This window comes from Takifugu rubripes, chromosome 2 (genome assembly GCF_901000725.2).
Source record: "Takifugu rubripes chromosome 2, fTakRub1.2, whole genome shotgun sequence".
In the NCBI taxonomy this organism is placed as follows: domain Eukaryota; kingdom Metazoa; phylum Chordata; class Actinopteri; order Tetraodontiformes; family Tetraodontidae; genus Takifugu; species Takifugu rubripes.
The window spans coordinates 1,321,868-1,345,247 of NC_042286.1; the positions used below are offsets into that span (position 1 = coordinate 1,321,868).

The window sequence follows — 23,380 nt, forward strand, 5'->3', positions numbered from 1 at the left end:
CACCAGGAAAGGAAATATCAGAGGACACAAGAAAGAGAGTACTGACAGCCCACCAGTCCGGGGAGTGTTATAGGTCCAATGATTCAAGGACCATCGATCCAGTAAAAGAAAGTCCTTTAAAATAAAGGGGCTTAAGCATGATAGCAACTTTGCGTACCAGTGGATATCCATCAAAACTATCATCCTGAAAGATGAAGGCCAATCTACATACCACCCACAGAGAGTTGCATCTTTCTCTGATAGTATCTGGGACAAATGTGCATTTGAATTGAATTGTCATAATATTCATGGTTTGTTTGGCGAGTTTCTACTCACTGCCCCTTTAAACTTTGCTAGAGAACAGCTGTACAGCAAAACTTGTAACATGACCTCTGCATATGTGAGTAGTAAGAATATACATATATGAAGCTAAGAGAAAAGAGTGATGCACTTTCTGTACCATAACAATGTGGGCCCTCGAATAGGGGTAAAACAACTTGAATTTTTCAAGCCCTCTCCCATAGGACATTTGATTTTTTTGCTATTTAAACCCCCCTATTTCAATAAATGCCACTCCAATTAAAAATATTTATATATTAGGTGTAAATAATTACTTTAAATAAATAGTAACTTTTTTGTAACACTGTTGTTTCATTTCTGCAGACATCTCTTTTCTGTGTTGGTGCTGGAGTTTTCAGATGCCCTCTCGTGGTCACTATGCGTCCTATTCCATCAGCACTGTTGGATGCTGCAGTGAATGTTACCCATCTAAACCCATTAGCACATGGAGCGCCAGTACATATAGGAGATCCAGGTCTCTCTCTCTCTCTACTCCCCTATCCTCCCAATATTTCTCTCTCACGCACAAACAGACACAAAACAAACATGTTTATACTGATGACAGTAATATGGTGTGGTTTGTCCAGCTTTCCTGGGGATTCAGGATTTATCCAAACCTGACTATGGGGAATGTGTGGACCTGCAGACTGGTGATGTTACAGTGTTCTGGGCCTGTGGAGTGACTGCCATTGAAGCCATCCTCAGCAGCAGTGAGTAATGTGTTTGATTCTGTACTCTTCGCTTCATCTTGAAATAGGTCAACTGGGCTTATTTGTGGGTTTTGTTTGTTTGCTTTTTTTAAATAATTTGCAGCTTATGCAAGTGCCTTTCTTTTAGTTATGACTAATTATTGGGAATCTCTGATAGTCATATACTGTGCTGGTTTACTGTGTGTTGGATTGTGAATCATTTTGGTGAGTAAAGCCACAACAGCATTGTTGGCCACTAACCCCTTTGCCTCCCCAATCCAATTTAAATTTGCATACATATCAATGTATCCAGAAAGAATACCATTGCATCACTTCTTGATCTGGCCCTCACCCTTACATCGTGTGCATCTTATACTGGGCCGCCATTGAGGGCATCCTGACTGTTGCTTCATGGCATGGTATGGAGACTATACTGTCTCCTGCCAGAAGTCTGTACAGTACATCGTGAACACAGCCAGCTACCCTCTCTTACATACATTTTCCACAACTCACTTTCATATAATCAGTGTTATCTGAGACTTCCCCTTTTCCTTATGCTCCCTCTGGAGAACTCTACCCACTATACCCCCCTACCACTACTAAACTCTGCCCTTTAGGCCCCCCATATCTTATTTCACCCTCCACACACACACGCACACACAGACACTGTCCTTTTATTATAGTTTATGTTGAGTGTTATTTCAATTCTCTGTTCCTTGAATATATGGAACAAGAAACTTGAATCCTCCTTGAATCTTTAAGAGATGATATGTCTTGTGAAAAGCAGTTGACCTATTTCAATCTGAACAGAAGTGTCTTCAATCTGGCTTGACAAGTCACTTTCAGGTTGACTTGCAGTAATGCACAGTGGTCTGGCTTACCTTCATATTCTATATCTTTCTAGAGCCTTCTCTAGCATTCAGTCACTCACCAGGCTGCATGTTCCTCAGTGACATTCAAGAACCCTCAATAAATCCACCTTCTGAGTCAACAAACCTTACTACCAGTGAATTCATCCCTCGTTGTTTTCTGATATCCCATAATCCCTTGCTGTATAGTTTGGCATCTCAAAGGGCTGTGAACAAAATCCGGAAGATGGAGAAGATCATCGGTGAAGACCCAGGTAAAATGTTGAATTGGCATAATTCATACATCTTTCCATTTCCATTAACATTAAAGTTAATAAACAACATCAACACCCTCAAGAATGAGTTGCGGTATAAAAGTGTAAAACAATTGTAGAGCAAACATGTTTTAATGACTTGCATGTTAGTTTAATAATTTTTATATTTAATATACAGTATACCTTTGAATATTTTCAATCATTCAGGTCATAGTTATCCAAATAAGATCTCTGCATCAACTGGACTTGTACAAGTCCAAATATCTTAGTCATAAGATATTATAATATATTATCTATAATATCTTATCCAAATATCTTATTTGGATAATCCATCCATCCATCCTCTACTGTTTATATGGGGTCAGGTTGCGGGGGCAGCAGCCTAAGAAGAGAAGCCCAGACTTCCCTCTACCCAGCTACTTCTTCCAGCTCATCCGGGGGTATCCCCAGGCGTTCCCAGGCCAGTCGAGAGACATAGTCTCTCCAACGTGTCCTGGGTCTTCCCGGGGGTCTCCTACCGGAGGGACATGCCCTGAACACCTCACTAGGGGGCATCCTGACTAGGTGCCCAAGCCACCTCATCTGGCTCCTCTCAACGCAGAGGAGCAGCAGCTCTACTCCGAGCTCCTCCCGGATGGCAGAGCTTCTCACCCTATCTCTAAGGGAGAGCCCAGCCACCCTACGGAGGAAGCTCATTTCGGCCGGTTGTACCCGTGATCTAGACCCGTTCTTTCGGTCATTACCCAAAGCTCATGACCATAGGTGAGGGTAGGAACGAAGATCGACTGGTAAATCTCTTCACCACCACGGACCGGTGCAGAGTCCGCATTACTGTGAATGCCGCACCGATCCGCCTGTTGATCTCCTGCTCCATTCTTCCCTCACTCGTGAACAAGACCCCAAGGTACTTGAAGTCCTCCACTTGGGGCAGGATCTCCTCCTTGACCCGGAGAAGGCACTCCACCTTTTTCCGGTTGAGAACCATGGCCTCGGATTTGGAGGTGCTGATTTTCATCCCAGCCGCTTTACATGCGGCGGCGAACCGATCCAGTGATCGTTGGAGGTCACGGGCCGATGACGCCAACAGGACCACATCATCTGCAAAAAGCAGAGACCCGATCCTGAGGTCACCAACCCGGACCCCCTCAACACCATGACTGCACCTAGAAATTCTGTCCATAAAAATTATGAAGAGAATCGGTGACAAAGGGCAGCCCTGGCGGAGACCAACCCTCACCGGAAACGAGTTCGACTTACTGCCAGCAATGCGGACCAAACTCTGACACCAATCGTACAGGGAGCGGACGGCCCGTATCAGCGATCCCGACACCCCATACTCTCGGAGGACCCCCCGAGGGACACGGTCGAATGCCTTCTCCAAGTCCACAAAACACATGTGGACTGGTTGGGCAAACTCCCATGCACCCTCGAGGACCCTGCTGTGGGTGTAGAGCTGGTCTACTATTCCACGCCCAGGACGAAAACCACATTGCTCCTCCTGAATCCGAAGTTCGACTATTCGGCGGACCCTCCTCTCCAGTACCCCTGAATAGACCTTACCAGGGAGGCTGAGGAGTGTGATCCCCCTATAGTTGGAACACACCCTCCGGTCCCCCTTCTTAAAAAGAGGGATTACCACCCCGGTCTGCCAATCCAGCGGCACTGCCCCCGATGTCCACGCGATGTTGCAGAGTCGAGTCAACCACGACAGCCCTACAACATCCAGAGCCTTAAGGAACTCTGGGCGGATCTCATCCACCCCCGGGGCCTTGCCAACGAGGAGTTTATTGACTACCTTGGCAACTTCAGCTCCGGAGATATGAGAGCCTATCTCCAGGTCCCCAGGCCCTACTTCCTCACTGGAAGGCGTGTTGGTGGGATTGAGGAGGTCCTCGAAGTATTCCTTCCACAGATCCACAACATCCCGAGTTGAGGTCAGCAGCACACCATCACCACTATACACAGTGTTGACAGTGCACTGCTTCCCCTTCCTCAGATGCCTGATGGTGGTACAGAACCTTTTCGAGGCCATCCGAAAGTCGTTCTCCATTGCCTCACCAAACTCTTCCCATGCCCGGGTCTTTGCCTCGGCAACAGCCGTAGCTGCATTCCGCTTGGCCTGCCGGTACCTATCTGCTGCCTCAGGAGTCCCACAGGCCAGTAAGGCCCGATACGACTCCTTCTTCAGCTAGACGGCATCCCTCACCGCTGGTGTCCACCAGCGGGTTCGGGCATTGCCGCCACGACTGGCACCAACCACCTTATGGCCACAGCACCGGTCAGCCGCCTCAACAATGGAGGCACGGAACATGGTCCACTCGGACTCAATGTCCCCCGCCTCCCCCGGGATATGGTCAAAGCTCTCCCGGAGGTGTGAGTTGAAGCTCCTTCTGACAGGAGACTCTGCCAGGCGTTCCCAGCAGACCCTCACAATACGTTTGGGTCTGCCGGGTCTGTCCGGCATCCTTCCCCACCATCGGAGCCAACTCACCACCAGGTGGTGATCAGTTGACATCTCCGCCCCTCTCTTCACCCGAGTGTCCAGAACATGCGGCCGCAAATCCGATGACACGACCACAAAGTCGATCATCGATCTGCGGCCAAAGGTGTCCTGGTGCCAAGTGCACATGTGGACGCCTTTATGCCTGAAAAAGATGTTAGTTATGGACAATCTGAGACGAACACAGAAGTCCAATAACAAAACACCATTCGGGTTCAGATCAGGAAGGCCGTTCTTCCCAATCACACCTCTCCAGGTCGTACTGTCATTGCCAACATGAGCATTGAAGTCACCCAGGAGGACGAGGGAGCCCCCAGAAGGAGCACTCTCCAGCACTCCCTCTAAGGACTTCAAAAAGGGTGGATACGCTGAACAGTCAGATCCTTCCCCCCACCCGAAGGCGAAGGGAGGCTACCCTCTCATCCACCGGGGTAAACTCCAATATACATTGGGACACGCAAACCCCTCCACCACGATAAGGTGGTAGCCCAGGAGGGGTATATTTGGATAATATACAGTATATTTCTTTTTTATGAGATAATATCCATAATTTGTGACACGTTTTTGTGACCAAGATATCAGTTTTGTTGAATTAAATCTAATATACAGTACTTTTCAGTATTTTCTAAGTGGATTACATTACATTGATCAATTCATTGGAAGACTATTGTACTTCTAAATATGCAAACAACATATCCCCTTGAAAGTAATAAAAGCTGTACTAATAGTATTCTAGACCATTTTTTTCCACCTTTTGTCTTTAGAAGCTATTCAGTTGCAAATGTTCTGTGAATCCTAAATTTTGCTATTAGAACTTGCCTAAAGTGTGTGTTCCCATTCTTCAGGTCAAAGGGGGATTAAAGCTTTATTTGTTGAGGATGAACTTCTGCTATCATGTCTGGCACTCTCTCATGCATCCTCTGTTGCAATAACAACAGGATTCCCCACGCACTACATGTACAGGTACCAACATATTTGAAATGTACTGTGTGCATAGACAACTCATTTTATTTTTCAAAAGAATCACAAATGTTGAAAATAAACTGTGAAAATATGAGCAGTTTATAATCGGTCAAAATCTTTATTTTTTATATTTTAAGAACAAAAATATGTTTTAAATATCCAAGTTATCTTTATGGATATACCATGGTTTCTTTACTTTTTAATGAGTCTTTTTTGTTAGCAGACATGTCAAAAGTGTAATGTAAAACACATTAATTTGCCCATGTTGTTCATGAAAGATTAAGAGTGCATTAACATTTGATATTTTCATTAGAATAATGCTTTTATTTTCTATATTTAGGTTATGATTTGAGTTACATGGTATTTTTATATTGGAAAACTTCCAAAACTGACAAATATTTTTTCATGTTTTTTTTAACATGAAGTACAGTGGGACCTCTGCTTACGAAATTAATTGGTTCCGGAAGTTGTTTCGTAACCTGAAAATTACGTAAGTAGAGACGCGATTTCCATGTAAATGCCCTAATCCGTTCCAAGCCCCCAAAAATTCGGACACAATTTTTTTTATAAATCATAAAAATGCATCAAAACATGTAACAAATAAATGTTACAATTAGATTACCGCACAATAAATGTAGGAATTCAGTGCAAGGCTTCTCTAGGAACAAAATGAACTTTATTACAGGCTAATCTTACATTAGCCGTCATTACTAGCAGCGAACGTTAGCACTTGTGGTAACACCGCCATCTAATGGACAAACATAAAAACACCCACAATAAATCCCGAAGACGACGAAGAAGACGCTGGGATACACACAAACGTGTACATATTGACGTCCTTCCTAGCCAATGGGATTACAGGAAGATGCTAGGCAATAGCCAATGGCAGAGCAGCTACAAGCATGTTTGCGTTCGCTAAACTCCGCGAGCTGCGAGTAGCAGCGGTAGCGTATTTTTGCCTTTCGTATCCTGAAATTTATTTCGTAACAAGAGGAAATTTTTCCCGTTGAGACGTTCCGTAACCTGAAAATTTCGCATGTAGAGATGTTCGTAAGTAGAGGTCCCACTGTATATGAAGCCCCAGATCAATGACTTCTGCAAGAGCTAATTTGAGCCAGGAATCAGCCATTCTGGAGTCCAATAAATGTAAGGATATTCGAGGTTTTGGTTTGCCCTGCCCTACAAAAACAGTTTTTGTTTTACTGCCCTCAATAAGCATTGCCTGATGTGAACAATGCATGAAGCTGGAAATGGTTTCCAAATGTATCTCTAAAAACTTGCCATGCAGGTGCCCATGGTTAGACTGTCTACAGATTGGGAAAGTTCAGCAAGGTTGCCACTCTCCCTGGTTGTGCTCATCCTGTAGATGAGCACACATTTTTTCTGTGTTTATGTGCAGAATGCAGAGAGTCAGAGAGTGAAAGACAGATATGTGACGTAGCGTTGAGCAATTTTTAGAAGATGAGCCTGTCGTGAAAGTGTGACCTCACTGAAGTCCAACGGTGATGATATTTAGTATGAGTGAGCCTCCTTTTCTGTTAAACAATTTTGTTTATGTCGTGGGAAGTTAGAGTTTGGTTTTGTTTCCCTTTTGTTGATTACTGATAAGTTTTTGTGTATGGAGAATGTGGGGGATTGTTTGTTATTTTGCCCCCTGTATAGCTTAGTTGCTAGCTCAAAGACGTGACTTATTTAAGACATTGGCAAACTTTCCAAATACATACCTTCAATATTTGTTCATTCAACTAACCCAACACCCACTCAAGTAACTTGGCTGGAACTGAAAAAATCCTGAAATCCATACTGAGCTTGGGAGGTCAGTCTTCCCTGTTTATGTCTCCTGGAATAATCTTCAGTTAACTAACAATCTAAACACACTTGTCACTTTAAGCTCTACTTTATCTTATATTATTTTCATTGTTTTGCTTTGTACCTCAATTTGCCTTGGAGTACTCATAACTTTACATAAAGGTATTGCCCTTGACTCACTCTGAAGTTGTTTCTATCACACTCAATTGCCACCTATCGTTTGGGTGACAAATTGAGTACCCCTAGGCGGAATGTAACATGACTGCAAGAGCACAGTACAGTATGCTTATTGAGGTGAAGAATTTTGGTGTCAGTTAAAAACTTACTGAACATTTCTGAACATTTTTGTTGCCAAATCTAGAATAGGTAAAACATTAAAAAGTAATGAAGTTAATGGGAGGGAACAAAAGAGGAAAACACTGCTGTCCAAAATAAAATTGCTGCACGTTTGAAGTTTGCAAAAGACCACCTGGATGTTTCACAGGACTACTGGCAAAATACTCTGGACACACTCCAGAATTGAGTTGTTTGGAAGAAACACACAATGTGATGTGTTGCGGGAAAAAATGGCAAGGCACACCGCCATTAAAAACCTCATCTCGGCTGCGAAGTATGGTGAAGGGGGCAACATAGTTTCGGGCTGATTTATGCCTTAGGGCCTGGACAGATGCTTTCCTCGACGTAAAAATGAATTAGTTTATCAAGACTTGCATTAAAACCTATATCAAAACAGAATCCGCTGATCTTAACCTGATTGACGGTATGATCTCATAAGAGCGATTCACATACATCTCAAGATTTTTGCTGAACTGCAGAGTTTTGTCGAGCGGAATGTCCAAAATTGCTCCTGACCATTTTGCAGGTCCGATCTGTTTCGTTGAGGTAATTGTTGCCAAAGTCGGGTCAGCCGGTTATTAAATTGAAAGGGTCACATACTTTTTCCACCCTGCACCACCACCCTGTTTAGGTCATTAAAAAATATGTAAACATATTGTTTGTGCAGAATTAGTTTTAGCAGAGTGTTTGCCTATTGTTGTCAGAACACTTTCCATGACCAATGTATGCAGCAATCCAAGTAACCAAAAAGGGTTCATACTGTTTCTTGCAACTGCATTAATACATACTTTCTCTGCTTCAGTTTACTTTCATTGTTTCTTATTTTGCAGTCCACCAGATGAAACTGATGGTCCACCAGGGGCCATTGCCATGGCAAGCATGTTGCTATCTCTGGGGAAAAAAGTGACAATTATAACAGACAGAAGAGCTGTGAACTTGAACAGGGACATTATAAATGAATGCGTCAAAAAAGGTAAGAAATGCACATTGTATATATGTTCATATTTATGTATGTGTCAATTTTATCTCAGATCATGATGCTGTAAAGTCTGATGAAACCACGCATGACATTGCATATTTTACTATCAGGTCCATGCCAGATATCAGACACGCTTTGCTGCTGTTAACATTTGTAAATCACACGCCATTCCCCAATCTTCACGGATGTTTTTTTTTTTTTTGCCTTTTGCCTTTTGCTAGCGTGACTGAACTCTGCTGCTCTCAAAAAGAGGAAATACTTGTGAGTGGTACTTGTCTAAGTGAAACTGTCTTGATGATGCCAAAATGTATTAAGGAGATAATCAGCAGATGGAGGAAATAATTTTCAGGATGTGCAGGGAGCCTTTTTTAAAAAAAAATAGAAATATAGAATACAAAGTACAGAATACAGATGCAGCAGAGCATCAGAAAAAATATCCACCAATTATACAGGGATATGTGTACTTTATATTCAACATTTCATTGTTGTATATGACATGATATTTTACTTTAAGGTCTGTTTTTTTCCCTCTTTTGCACTACATATTTCTTTGTCTGAAAATCATCTTGACATTCTGTCAAGGGGCGATGTGTAATAACAATAATGATTGGGCTGGAAATGAGGAGATGGTTGCATCACATTTAGATATAGCTGCTAATTTCCATCTGTAGTCCTACTCTTGATAGGAAAGCAATATTGACACAATAATGCTATTTTGGAGGCTATCGTTTGTCAGAAATTCCTTACCTGGAACATGATGGAAAGTCATGACTCTAACCTTAATAGCACATCTAGTACGGCATGTTTCTTTCAAGATGATTTTTAGACAAAAAATATTCAGCCCAAATGAGGAATGGACAGGACCAGAAACCAGAATTATGTCATACATAATAATGATTTGGAAATGTTATATAAATGTGTAACCCACTTTACACTTGATACTCTGCTGCTTTGATTGTATTGTCTAACAAAGAGGTTCCCCGTGCATCCTGAAAACATCTGGATTTTCTATCCAGGTCTCCATCTGCTCATTCCCTCCACAAGAAAGGCCAATAGAGATTCAGCTAATGGTTACCATTGCTAATAACATGAGTAAGTCAAAATCTTGCTACAACCAAGGCATGCACAACAACATCTCTGGATGCACAGCATGCTAAACCATGAAGTGTGCTAGAGCACAGAAGATTTAAGCGACACATAGGCTCACCAAATGTGGTCAGGAGAAGATTATGAAAAATGTTACATTGTCCAAATAATCTTGATTGATTTCTTTGGTTCAGACTGCTGGCTATGGTGTAATGGTGTAATTGATATATTTTTTAATGACACACCAGTCATACCTATTGAGCATTGTTCAATCACCCCAAAATAGTTAAGTATTGTTGCTGACCATGTCCTCTTAATGACCATATAATAACCATCTGCTCATAGCTACTTATGTGACATGTCACAAAGGTAAAATCATCTCTGTCTAATTTCTTCAGCTTGAGAATGAATTCACTGTACATAAATAGCCTCTACAGAGAACTGTATGTTCATTCGTTTATTCGTTCGTTCGTTGACATACATGACATACAAGATCCAACAAGTGAGGACAGCAATTTTAATATTTTTAGGGTCCGAGTCTCCTTGACCTTTTCCAGACTTGGTATTCTAAGGATATCCTCCAAGGATTATGTTCATGTTGAGAATCAAAACATATCAAGTAGACTCCAATGGCATTTTAAGATGATAAAAAAAATCCTCTTTGATAGCTAAAAAGGTGTTGCAGCAATATATTACGGCAATATTCGATCTGTTATCGGCACCGCCACTGATAACAAGAAATTACCACTTCTTATTCTGAGCAATAATGTTTCATTATCACAGGGGAACAAGATATGGGAAGGTGGGACAAAAAAGCACTAGGATATGTTCAATGTCTTTAATATCTCTCTGTTTTTTAAACTATTTTCAAAACTTTTCTCCCAGGTATTTTAAAAACTACAGTACCATTGGTCACATTTGAAGACTGTGGAGCAGATTCTGCATTGCAATTTCTATGCCACAATGGAGACCCCAAATATCCCAGGTTTGATAAGTGGTCACACATTTCAAGAGTTACATAGAATAAGAACTGGTAAAATATTTGATATGGCTTTTTTTGTCCAGAAATATTTATCAAAACCCGAGGGCCAATATTGTGATTATTGTAATATAACTATTTTGATAGAAATGTCTTTCAAATATTAGATTTGACCATCTAGTGGCAATAGAACGAAGTGGACGTGCTGCAGATGGAAATTACTACAATATGAGAGGAATAAACATCAAACACCTGGTGGATCCCATTGATGACTTATTTATTGCTGCCAAAAATATACCTGGAATTATGACAACAGGTGGGTTGCAGGTGGCTTGTTTATGACCCATTTTGTGTGGTTTATCTTGATGATTTCTTCATTAGTTCATACTGGGCAAAAAATAAAGGGAGCATCAGTAATTTCCTGGACAATATATTTCAACACTTGGTGACATATCATACACACTTAACTATTCATATATGGCCATATAGTAAAATTAAAGTCGGTGGTATTTGCATAAAACACATTACGGCGAGCAGACTTTCAACATTTGAAAATTTGCAACTAGCATTTACTGTTGAGGAATTACAGGCATTGAGTTCCGGGCTCTTCTCAGTATTTGAATTAAATACAAGTATATGTTTTAATTAATTAACCAACTTATCTTGAGCCCATGGACATTAATCAAAGTTAACGACATTTAGCTCAGAAAATGTCAAAGATGTTGAAAATGTCGAATAAAAATTAAGTCTCAAAGCTTACGTCAGAGACTAAGTCCCAAGTGAAGTTGAAGTATCTGCTCATCTTTAAAAGTCAAAAATAAGCACCGGAGACCAAGAAGGTTCATTTCAGAGAGCCTTCATTCATCTTCACAGATTCCAAAACAGCTCGAGTTGCCTTCGAAACAATTGATTCTTCACCTCTGAGCAGCCCTTCTTATACAGTTTAATATGGGTTTGGGGAGCTAGCTCAACCATGCTACTCTCTCTAATTTATTCCATTTTTCTTATTTTCATTGGTATTTAATAATGTCACCTTTGCTGTGGGTGTTACACAGTGTATCTTTCGAATGGTGTCTCAAATGTCTTGGGCCTAACTCTTAATCCCACCTATGAATATTAATTTATCCAATCAGAAAGTTTTTATTGGTGGTCAGAAGTTCAGATAAAATGTGAAGCACAGGTGCCTGCAACCATCAACTCGCTCTCCCTCCCGTGTAAGCACCATCTTCTAGAACACACACAAGTAGACGTATATGCATGTAGTCATGCACACAGATGGTGGTAGGCAACCACTCTGGTGTATCTACTTAGTTGTTGCTCACAGCAATTATATACAAGCCAATGTACAATTGCGACCATATATGTAATTGAACAAACAAAACAAAGAAATAATCATTCTCTTGCCCTGTTCTATCATTTTAACTGTGTAATTTGGATGTTTCAGCTTTCATAGTTTAAAAATAATCTCAATTCAATTGACATAAGTGGGGTAGCAATATTACTTTTGTTACTTTGCTGACAAACTCCATGTGGCAAATGGTGGGAGAATCAACATGGACCATGCACATTATGGGGTTGGAAAAGGTTATTGATCCCTGATAAACATTGTATCACATAAGCAAAAGTATGACATACTTGATTAATCTTTGTCTTCCAGCTGCTTATACGGATCAGGGCCCTCCTATAATTTATCAATTCCCTTCTCTCTAGGAATTGGTGATGGCGGTAACGAGTTGGGCATGGGCAAATTGAAGGACAAGGTCAAGGCCTTCATGACTAATGGGAAGCTCATAGCCTGCGATGTTCCTGCTGACTATGCTATAACTGCTGGTATGAACAAATAAAACACCAATAACCCTAATTTTGCACACAGAGTGAGTGAAACTGGTTGGCAAATTTTTCCTGCAGCAGACTTAACGGCCCCTTTTAAACGAAAAGCGCAGAGACCTGCGTCTTCGAACCTATTCATCCTGTATGTGGAACTGTGGTGCGCACGGTTGGCACCTGGTGCCACTGTTAATTGAAAAGGATATAATGGTGCCCTGTGATAACATTTTGGCACATGCAATAGGAGAAAGTTGCAGGTAAAAATGACACAAAAGAGGATTGTGTATGCAGTGTTATGATCTGTGTGACACAACATTAGTGGGGTATCATGAACAACTTCTCCAATTGTTGAGAATGAAAGCCAGGGCTTTAAATTAAAACAGAGACAGATACATCTTGCAGATGTAGGCTACAGGTCAAGAAAGGGTCGTAATTTTGAGGATACATTCCAGGATAAATTGCACATGTATGTTCTTTTACCAATTGAAAGTTTGGTTGGATTATTTCACTTTTTGAGGCTATAAACACAAAACACGATCAGTTCAACTTAAGATGGGGGAACTACAGATAAAATTGTAATCGTTAGTCTGTATAGTTATAAAATATACTTTGAACTATTTACTGTAACCACAAACATTTCTCCTTCTTACAGGGGTGTCTAACTGGGGAGGATATGCTCTAACTTGTGGGCTCTACCTGCTCAACAGCTGCCCTTCCCACCGGAGATACCTGACAAGAGGACTATTGCAACCTATAAACAAAGAAGAACAGTTTCAGGACTGGGCTTCCAACCTGCCATCTGTTATAAAGGTTACTTTATCAGTGTATTTTTTTTTCAATTATTAGTTTGGTATGGCTTCAACCTATATTATCATATGCCTATTATCTTGCCTGTCGATGCAGGCAGGGTGAGCAGAAAAAAGAGGGACAAGATATGTAAAACATTTTTCGGAAATGTTTTACATGATTTTGGAAAGAAAAACATTTCTTTTTCGTGTGCTGATTGGGTTATTTATGTGGATCAGTGTGTTGGATTTTGTTAACAGGTCATACATAAAAAAATAAAGATCATAATTTTTTGGGAAAAAATAGCTCCCTGCTCATGGCTGGGGCAACAGCTGTCAGCTGTACAGCAGTCAGCCATCAGACCAGAGATTCACATAGGAGCAAGAATTTATCAAGTCAAAAACTTAAAGGACATTGAAGATGATTGTCCCAATGTGAGTGTGGTAGTGATAGAGTCAATCTTCGTTTCGTTTCATTTTCTGCCACTTATCCGGATCCGGGTCACGGGGGCAGCAGCTTCAGGAGGGATGCCCAGACAGCCCCCTCCCCGGCCACTTCCATCAGCTCTTCCGGGGGAACCCCCAGCTGCTCCCAAGCCAGGCCTGAGGTGTAATCTCTCCACGTAGTCCTGGGCCGGCCACGAGGCTGCCTCACGGTGGGACATGTCCGGAACACCTCTAAAGGGAGGCGTCCGGAAGGCATCCTAGCCAGATGCCCGAGCCACCCCAACTGACTCCTCTCGATGTGGAGGACCAGCGGTTCTACTCCAAGCCCCTCCCGGATGTCCGAGCTTCTCAACCTATCTCTAAGGCAGAGCTCCACTCTGCGGAGGAAACTCATTTCTGGCTCTTGTATCCGCGATCTCGTTCTTTCGGTCATCATCCAGCGTTGATGGCCATAGGTGAGGACTGGAAAGTAGATCGACCGGTAAATCGAGAGCTTTGCCTTCCGGCTCAGCTCCTTCTTCACCACGACGGATCGGTTAAGCGCCCGCATCACTGCTGACGCCACTCCGATCCGCCTGTCGATCTCCCCTTCCATCCTACCCTTACTCGTGAACAAGATCCTGAGATACTTGAACTCCTCCACCTGGGGAAGGACCTCCTCCCCAACCCGGAGAAGGCACTCGACCTTTTTCCGAGTGAGGACCATGGACTCAGACTTGGAGGTGCTGATCCGCATCCCTGCCGCTTCACACTCGGTTGCGAACCGTCCCAGCATTTGTTGGAGGTCCCTGTTCGATGGCGCCAGAAGAACTATGTCATCCGCAAAAAGCAGTGACGAGATCTTCTGCCCACCGAACTAGACACCCTCCACTCCCCAGCTGCACCTAGAAATTCTGTCCATAAAAGTTATAAACAGAACCGGTGACAAAGGGCAGCCCTGGGCAGCCCTGGCGAAGTCCAACCCTCACTGGGTGAGTCCGACTTACAACCGGCTAACCGGACCAAACTCCTGCTCCTTTGGTACAGGGACTGGACAGCCCTTATCAAGAGACCTTCCACCCCATACTCCCGGAGCACCCCCCACAGGATGCTCCTGGGGACCCGGTCATAAGCCTTTTCCAAGTCCACAAAACCCTCAAGCACCCCTCAAGGCGCTTTCCAAAATCCCAGGGCCTGACCCCAGACAAGCAACAGTGGCAGGGGAAAAACTCCCCTTTAACAGGAAGAAACCAGAGAGAGAGAGAGAAAAAAAATTCAAAATCAAAAATTAAATTCCACCCTGAGCCGAGCTGCCAGCAGTCTAGTCATCATGGCCACCATGTCCTCTGACCCCTGACCTCTCACCCAGTTCTTCCTGGTCTTCCATATGGCCAACTTAGCCGTCCCCGAGAGGACATTGACCAACTGGTGTACAGCCTTCCTCCTTGCATGGTAGTGTGGACCAAAGATAAACGTCCTGAAAGAAAAGCCCTCACCTAACCCAAGAAACCACCTCTGTAGCTGTCCAAACAGCCCCACCAGTCTGGGACACTGGACAAAGAGGTGGTAGATGGTCTCTGACTGGGAGCAGAAAGGGCAGCCATCCCCTGTGCTGGGGTCAAGGTGCACCAGATACCTGTTAGTAGCTATGGCCCCATGTACAATCCTCCACTGGAGGTCTCCTGTCCGTTTATTGACAGGAGGTTTGTACAGGGACCGCCAACAACCCCCCGGGGAAGAGCCTGCGCCAAAAAAACTAGTCTACCCTGACGCCTATAATTTTGTCTGATGGAGTCGGCCTCCCGGACAGGACAGGGAGCTGGTTCCATAGCAGGGGGGCCCGGTAGCTAAATGCTCGGCCCCCCATTCTACTCCTAGAGACTCTGGGAACCACAAGTAGACCAGCATTCTGAGAGCGGAGCGGTCTATTGGGCTGGTAAGGTGTCACTAGCTCCTCCAGGTAGGACGGAGCTAGGCCTCTGAGGACCTTGTAGGTAAAAAAAAAGGGTTTTAAAAATTATTCTAAATTTAATGGGCAGCCAATGAAGAGACGCCATTACAGGAGTTATGTGATCTCTTTTGTCAGTACCTGTCAGAACTCTGGCTGCAGCATTTTGGATCAGCTGGAGGCTTCTTAAAGAGTTGTTTGGATACCCTGGTAATAAAGAATTACAATAGTCCAGCCTGGAAATAACAAATGGACTAACATGGCAGCATCATGCCACGTCAGTAGTTTTCTGATCTTTGTGATGTTTCTTAGGTGAAAAAAGGCACTTCTAGAGACTAATTTAATGTGTGAATTGAAGGAGAGATTTTGGTCTAAAGTTACTCCTAGATTCCTCACAGAAAGACTAGATGTTAATGAGATACCATCTAGAGTGATCATGTGATCAAATCTATCCCTGAGAGGTTCAGGACCAAACACCATGACCTCAGTTTTTCCTGAGTGGGAGAGTCGGAGTTATAGTGACATTGCCACAAGGAGTGCTGCTAGAATTGTCATCAGCTGTGTGTAATGTGTAAACATAAATGTTATCTCTTTACACTTTGAAACTAAATTTATCTATGTGTGATATTCTACTTATGTTTTGTATAAGAATGTCTGAACTTAAATTAATATTGGCGTTAAACAACTATGTCACAGAGTACTGGTATCCAGAAGTGTATGTACACACCCACCTATTGGACAAATAGAAATCATCCCGAACTATTACTGACCAGTATTTGTTGTTTGTTTCCTTTAGGAGGAATTGCTCTTAGCCAAACTGATGAGTTTGGGTGTAAGAAGCGGAAAAACCGGTCACCTGGCCATGGAGGTGGATGGTTTGACATTTCACCCTACCCATTCGGACATCATCACAAGATTACTGAAGGTTACCCATGATGAGTAGCAAGTCACAGTAAAAACATGCAATGCTGTAACAGTAATTACCAAAAATCATTAACTTCAATTGTAAAACAACTGTAGAAATTATGCAAAAAAAAAAAGCTTCTGATCCTATATTAGTGTCTGCTGCATTATTCAGATATTCAATGAACAGAAATGTATGAAAACAATCTGCCAGCTCTTTTATGCAAAATGCATTAAGATGAAAATGAATTTGATTTTTGTTTGTTTGACTTTTAACTGAACAATTTTTATTTCATGTTTTGTGTGAGTTGTGAAGCTGTGATTGAATGTAAATTTAACCTGGTTAAAATTGAAGGATTACGCAGAAACATATATGAATAGGAACAAATGCAAAAAACAGTTTATTTGCAGTATTTCAATATTTTCTAGTTTTGCTGCTATGCCACCCAGATTAAAAATTCCATGATGCAACTGTAGTCTTCACTTAAGGAGAAAAAAAAATGATAAAAATTGTGAAAAAAGTGACTAACCAAAGAACACACTATTCGGCATCAACTGAGATGAAGCAAATATCCATCCATCCATCCATCCATCCTCTACATCCATCCATCCATATCCCATAATCCCTTGCTGTATAGTTTGGCATCTCAAAGGGCTGTGAACAAAATCCGGAAGATGGAGAAGATCATCGGTGAAGACCCAGGTAAAATGTTGAATTGGCATAATTCATACATCTTTCCATTTCCATTAACATTAAAGTTAATAAACAACATCAACACCGTCAAGAATGAGTTGCGGTATAAAAGTGTAAAACAATTGTAGAGCAAACATGTTTTAATGACTTGCATGTTAGTTTAATAACTTTTATATTTAATATACAGTATACCTTTGAATATTTTCAATCATTCGGGTCATAGTTATCCAAATAAGATCTCTGCATCAACTGGACTTGTACAAGTCCAAATATCTTAGTCATAAGATATTATAATATATTATCTATAATATCTTATCCAAATATCTTATTTGGATAATCCATCCATCCATCCTCTACTGCTTATATGGGGTCAGGTTGCGGGGGCAGCAGCCTAAGAAGAGAAGCCCAGACTTCCCTCTCCCCAGCTACTTCTTCCAGCTCATCCGGAGGGATCCCCAGGCGTTCTCAGACCAGTCGAGAGACATAGTCTCTCCAACGAGTCCTGTGTCTTCCCGGGGGTTTCGTACCGGAGGGACATGCCCTGAACACCTCACCAGGGGGCATCCTAACTAGATGCCCAAGCCACCTCATCTGGCTCCTCTCAACGCGGAGGAGCAGCGGCTCTACGCCGAGCTCCTCCTGGATGGCAGGGCTTCTCACCCTATCTCTAAGGGAGAGCCCAGCCACCCTACAGAGGAAGCTCATTTCGGCCGCTTGTACCCGTGATCTAGTTCTTTCGGTCATTACCCAAAGCTCATGACCATAGGTGAGGTTAGGAACGAAGATCGGCTGGTAAATCGAGAGCTTCGCCTTTCGGCTCAGCTCTCTCCACCACTACGGACCGGTGCAGATCCGCCTGTTGACCTCCTGCTCCATTCTTCCCTCACTCGTGAACAAGACTCCGAGGTACTTGAACTCCTCCACTTGAAGCAGGATCTCCTCCTTGACCTGGAGAAGGCACTCCACCTTTTTCCAGTTGAGAACCATGGCCTTGGATTTGGAGGTGCTGATTTTCATCCCAGCCGCTTTACATGCGGCGGCGAACCGATCCAGTGATCGTTGGAGGTCACGGGCCAATGACGCCAACAGGACCACATCATCTGCAAAAAGCAGAGACCCGATCCTGAGGTCACCAAACCGGACCCCCTCAACACCATGACTGCACCTAGAAATTCTGTCCATAAAAATTATGAAGAAAATCGGTGACAAAGGGCAGCCCTGGCGGAGACCAACCCTCACCAGAAACGAGTTCGACTTCCAGCAATGCGGACCAAACTCTGACACCAAACTCTGTGTATCAACCCCCTGCTGGTCTAAAGAGTTTCTGCCCGAATTCTCTAACTTCTTGTCTGAGTTGGTGCTCTGAACAGATAAAATCCTTATTGTAGTTGACTTTAGTATTCATGTAAATATTGAAAACAACAGTTTGGCTTTGTCACATCACTCAAGTGATTTGGTTACTTCCAAAAGGTAAATCAACTATTAAATAGTTTTAATCACTCTTTTGATCTGTTTGTGACATATGGTGTTGAAATAGAACATACCGTATTTTCCGGACTATAAGGCGCACTTAAAACACTGAGATTTTCTCAATAATCGACGGTGCGCCTTATAATACAGTGTGTCTTGTGTGTCGACTGAGTTCCAAAATCCGCTGTTTGCCTTTGGTGGGTGCACTATGGTAAACGTTCTGCCCATCGATTAGCAGCATACCTATGCTTAATTCACAGCAGAGGTGTCCCGCTAATCGCCGTTTACCGGTACTTGCGTAAGGACCCCCTAAAATGGCACCAGTCAAGTGACACGCATATGAGGCTCACTTGAAACTGCAGGCCATCGAGGGGCGTCTCTATTGTTACGATTTGAAGAAAGGCCAAAGCGATTGCTGAAGAAATGGACATTGAGCTCTTCCAAGGAGGTTCATCTTGGTGTTTTCGCTTTATGAGGAGGCGACATCTCTCCATACTTGCGAAGACAACTGTGGCGCAGCGGCTGCCCGCGGATTACCAGGAGAGGGTGGCCATCTTCCGCACCTACTGCCGCGACAAGATAACCGGCAAAAACATCGCGCCCAGCCACATCACCAACATGGATGAGATCCTGCTAACTTTTGACATCCCTTTGACCCACACAGTGGAGAAAAAAGGGACCAGCACGGTGAATTCAGAGCTCACCATCATCCTGGGAGGACTCACAAAGGAACTCCAACCGCTGGACATTGGTGTGAACCGGGCTTTTAAAGTCATGTTGCGCGCTGCGTGGGAGCATTCGATGATGGAAGGCGAACATTCCTTCACAAAGACTATGAGGCAGCGGCGGGCAAGTGCCCATGCCACCATATGCGGGTGGATTGTAGACACATTGGCTATGATACCGTCTTCATGTATTGTAAGAGCTTTCGCAAAATCCGGCATCAACGTTGAAGCGGAACCAGTCGGCGAGTCTGATTCAGATGATGATGAAGAGGAACTTGGGATTTTGGACATTGAAATAGCGCAGCTGTTTAATTCAGATACAGAAGATGAAAACTTGATTTTGTGGCGGAATAATGAATATGTTGTTAAATGTGTTGAAACTCTGTTTTACTTCCATTGTCGTTTTTTACTGTATGTTTTAGCATGCGCCTAATAATACGGTGCACCTTGTGTATGTGTTAAGTACAGAAATAGCACCAATACCACCTGAGACTGTGCCTTTTAATACGGTGTGCATTAGGGTCGTGAAAATACGGTATGTAAATGTTCCCTCAGAACCTGCTCCTTTCAGATCATTCTTTGATTACTTTCAAATTTGTGATTAAGGATTCTTGCAAGTACCGAACACAGTCTTATTATAGAGTTCCTTTCACATCACACGAAAATAGTGCCTCGATCACCTGCGATATGAAAGCCATCCCGCATCATCCCACTGAATTTCCTGATGACTATGATGTGCCAGCCTGTCACGGGACAGCCTGTCAACAGAGACTGTTGACTACTGGTGCTGTACCCTCCATTGTTGTCAAGCCCTGACAATGTTGAATGAGCCATGGCACATTTCTGTCCCACAAACTGAAAATATTGCAACACTGTTGCCAAATAATGACAATATAGTCTAAGTTTATTTATACCCATGAAACATAAAACTGTTGAACACAAAGCTGATATTCCATCACTTGCAAAGTTCTTCTCCGTAGTTTGTGTGTTGCATCTGGGTCCTGCTTCTGCTGGTGACAGATTCTCTTGTCTACTAGATTGAATATGTTTGCCTAATTGGACTGTGTATTGGTATGAACTGAATGCAAACTAAAAATTTAAACCATTTTTTGTTGATCTTGTATTCTACACTGCAATCCAGAATAACTGGTTCTGACATAAACTAATAATGGAAAACATTGTTTCCATACCAGTAACACTATGTTGCTCTTCTCTTGTTTAACAGTATGATGGCAAACTTGGTGTCCCCCTCAGTAAATACTTGAAGAAATTTCCTGTTTGTTGTTAATGTTGTGCATCTGGTCTATGCGTTGATGTCACTATACAGTATTATACTACAGTTAACATCAAATCATTTCAATTGAGCCAGACACCATGAGTCACTAGAAAATATTGTCTTGTCTCAACTTCTCCTGCTTTATCCGAAACTGGGTCACCCGTCTGCTGTTCGGGGAATTCTCTTGGCCAACAAAGAACTCCTTCTTCAGCTTGACCATGTTCATTACTTACGATGTCAACCACCGTGTCCGGGGCCTGCCGCCACGACTGGCACCAGAGACCTTGCGTCCACAGCTCAAAGCTGCCGCATCAGCAACGGAGGCAGAGAACATGGTCTACTCTGACTCATTGTCTCCAGCTTCACTTGGGATCTGGCTGAGGCTCTTCCGGATGTGATAGTTGAAGATCTCCCTGGCAGAGGGCTCAGACAGATGTTTCCAAACAGACCCGCACAAGAAGTTTGGGTCTGCCTGGCCTGTCCAGCCTACGGTAATATGTCACACAAGAGAACTGTAAAGCAAATGTTCGGGTGAACATATGTCTGCTGCATTCGCAGTACCTGCAGGAAATGAAAGCTAGAGTAAATTTCCCAAGCTTAGTCTGAGTCTGCGAGTCTGAGGTTTGTGTGTTATTTTTTTCTTTCTATTAGCTGCCTTGTGGCTCTGCGGCTCCTAAGGGTGCTCATATTTCTCCTCCTGTTGTTGACAGTTAAATAGAATGGCTGTAAATACACTCTAAATACACAATGCACTGAACACACTTGTAAGAATAAACAGATGTCCAGCCCACATATGCTTGTACATTATTTGCTGCCCCTATATGGACACTCATTAACCCCTGTTGTTTCAGCATTAGGGTTATGGTAGGGTAGCTGGCTAATGTATTATGTCTATGAACTCCTACACATAGAAATGTGTGTGTGTGGGTGCTTCATGAATGTCTTTTCTCAAAAATTTAGGACAATAGCTGACAATCATATCAGATTTTATTTCATTTTTTATTCACCAGAGTAGAAACACAATGAGACATATACACATCGACAAATTTCAGAAGAAGCAATGGAAAATGTTCCTCAACAGTCTGACCAGTCGGGCAAAAAGGCCACACTTCTCTGAGCAAAGGTCAGGCTGGTTGTTTTCAGTGCTCCCCTCTGATTCTATATCCAAACAAACAGTTCGGGCTTGGGCTCCTTGATCTGAGGAGGAACCCTGACTGCTGATATGGGACGTTGAGTTCATGTTTCCCTCACAATCGCCGTAACCACTGTGTGTGGAGCTGGTTTCCAACTGGACATCGATATCTAAGTCATTGGGAATTTCAATTATACTGTGTGTGGAGCTGGTTTCCAACTGAACATCGATATCTAAGTGATTGGGAATTTCAATTACACTGTGTGTGGAACTGGTTTCCAACTGAACATCAATATCTAAGTGATTGGGAATTTCAATTATACTGTGTGTGGAGCTGGTTTCCAACTGGATATCGATATCTAAGTGATTGGGAATTTCAATTACACTGTGTGTGGAGCTGGTTTCCAACTGAACATCGATATCTAAGTCACTTGGAATTTTAATTACACTGTGTGTGGAGCTGGTTTTCAACTGGACATCAATATCTAAGTCATTGGGAATTTCAATTATACTGTGTGTGGAGCTGGTTTCCAACTGAACATCGATATCTAAGTCAATTGGAATTTCAATTATACTGTGTGTGGAGCTGGTTTTCAACTGGACATCGATATCTAAGTGATTGGGAATTTCAATTACACTGTGTGTGGAGCTGGTTTCCAACTGAACATCGATATCTAAGTGATTGGGAATTTCAGTTACACTGTGTGTGGAGCTGGTTTCCAACTGAACATCGATATCTAAGTGATTGGGAATTTCAATTACACTGTGTGTGGAGCTGGTTTCCAACTGGACATCGATATCTAAGTCATTGGGAATTTCAATTACACTGTGTGTGGAGCTGGTTTCCAACTGGACATCGATATCTAAGTCACTGGGAATTTCAATTACACAGGAGTCCCCCTCCTGTGCTCCTGGCTGCCTTGAAGAAGACTCCAAACTTACATCCCTACAGTGCTCATCAGGGCCTGGCAGGCTGACAACATTGTTCTCCAGTAGACCCTGAGGAGAAAATTATGCTGTAGGACCTCCAGTGGTGTGATGCGTTCATCTTGGTCAAGCTGCATCATCCTTTTAAGCAGGTCCGCAAACAGGTTTTTGTCCTCTGGGTCTCCATGAGCCATGGTCATTGGTACATCATCCAGCCTGATGCTCGTGAATGTCTGGGCCTGGAGACCTGTTTCTTCCTCATATTCGCTTGGTGTCTTGAACCTCCAGCGATGTTCGCCGTCGACTTGCTCGCAGAAGTAAGATGCAGTGTCCTTCCCCCGGTCCAGAATCTCATCTGACGGCTGGCCGTGACACTGGATGATTTGGCTCAGCTCATCGTATTCCTCTTCATTTTCAAAAATGGTCGACGCTGTAGCGACTTCCACAAGTGTTGCACCAGTAGACCATATATCTATTGCTTCTGT

The 23,380-nt window shown here is 43.0% G+C and overlaps 1 protein-coding gene across 5 annotated transcripts in view; it reads left to right on the forward strand.

Annotated features, from left to right (window-relative positions):
- The window catches only part of dglucy (D-glutamate cyclase), a 28,205-nt gene extending 11,063 nt beyond the window's left edge, over window positions 1-17,142 (forward strand). For 4 of the 5 annotated variants that reach the window (XM_029832878.1, XM_029832879.1, XM_029832877.1 and 1 more), the window contains exons 6-15: window positions 643-793; window positions 906-1,028; window positions 1,912-2,130; window positions 5,476-5,593; window positions 8,569-8,711; window positions 10,689-10,788; window positions 10,950-11,098; window positions 12,493-12,612; window positions 13,262-13,419; window positions 16,565-17,142. In XM_029832878.1, the coding sequence (XP_029688738.1) occupies window positions 643-793; window positions 906-1,028; window positions 1,912-2,130; window positions 5,476-5,593; window positions 8,569-8,711; window positions 10,689-10,788; window positions 10,950-11,098; window positions 12,493-12,612; window positions 13,262-13,419; window positions 16,565-16,711 (1,428 nt within the window). In that variant the 3' untranslated portion in view covers window positions 16,712-17,142. Of the gene's footprint in view, window positions 1-642; window positions 794-905; window positions 1,029-1,911; window positions 2,131-5,475; window positions 5,594-8,568; window positions 8,712-10,688; window positions 10,789-10,949; window positions 11,099-12,492; window positions 12,613-12,690; window positions 13,158-13,261; window positions 13,420-16,564 lie in introns of those variants that run through there. The other variant, XM_029832880.1, reaches the window with a different exon arrangement.
- Window positions 17,143-23,380: the final 6,238 nt, after the last annotated feature.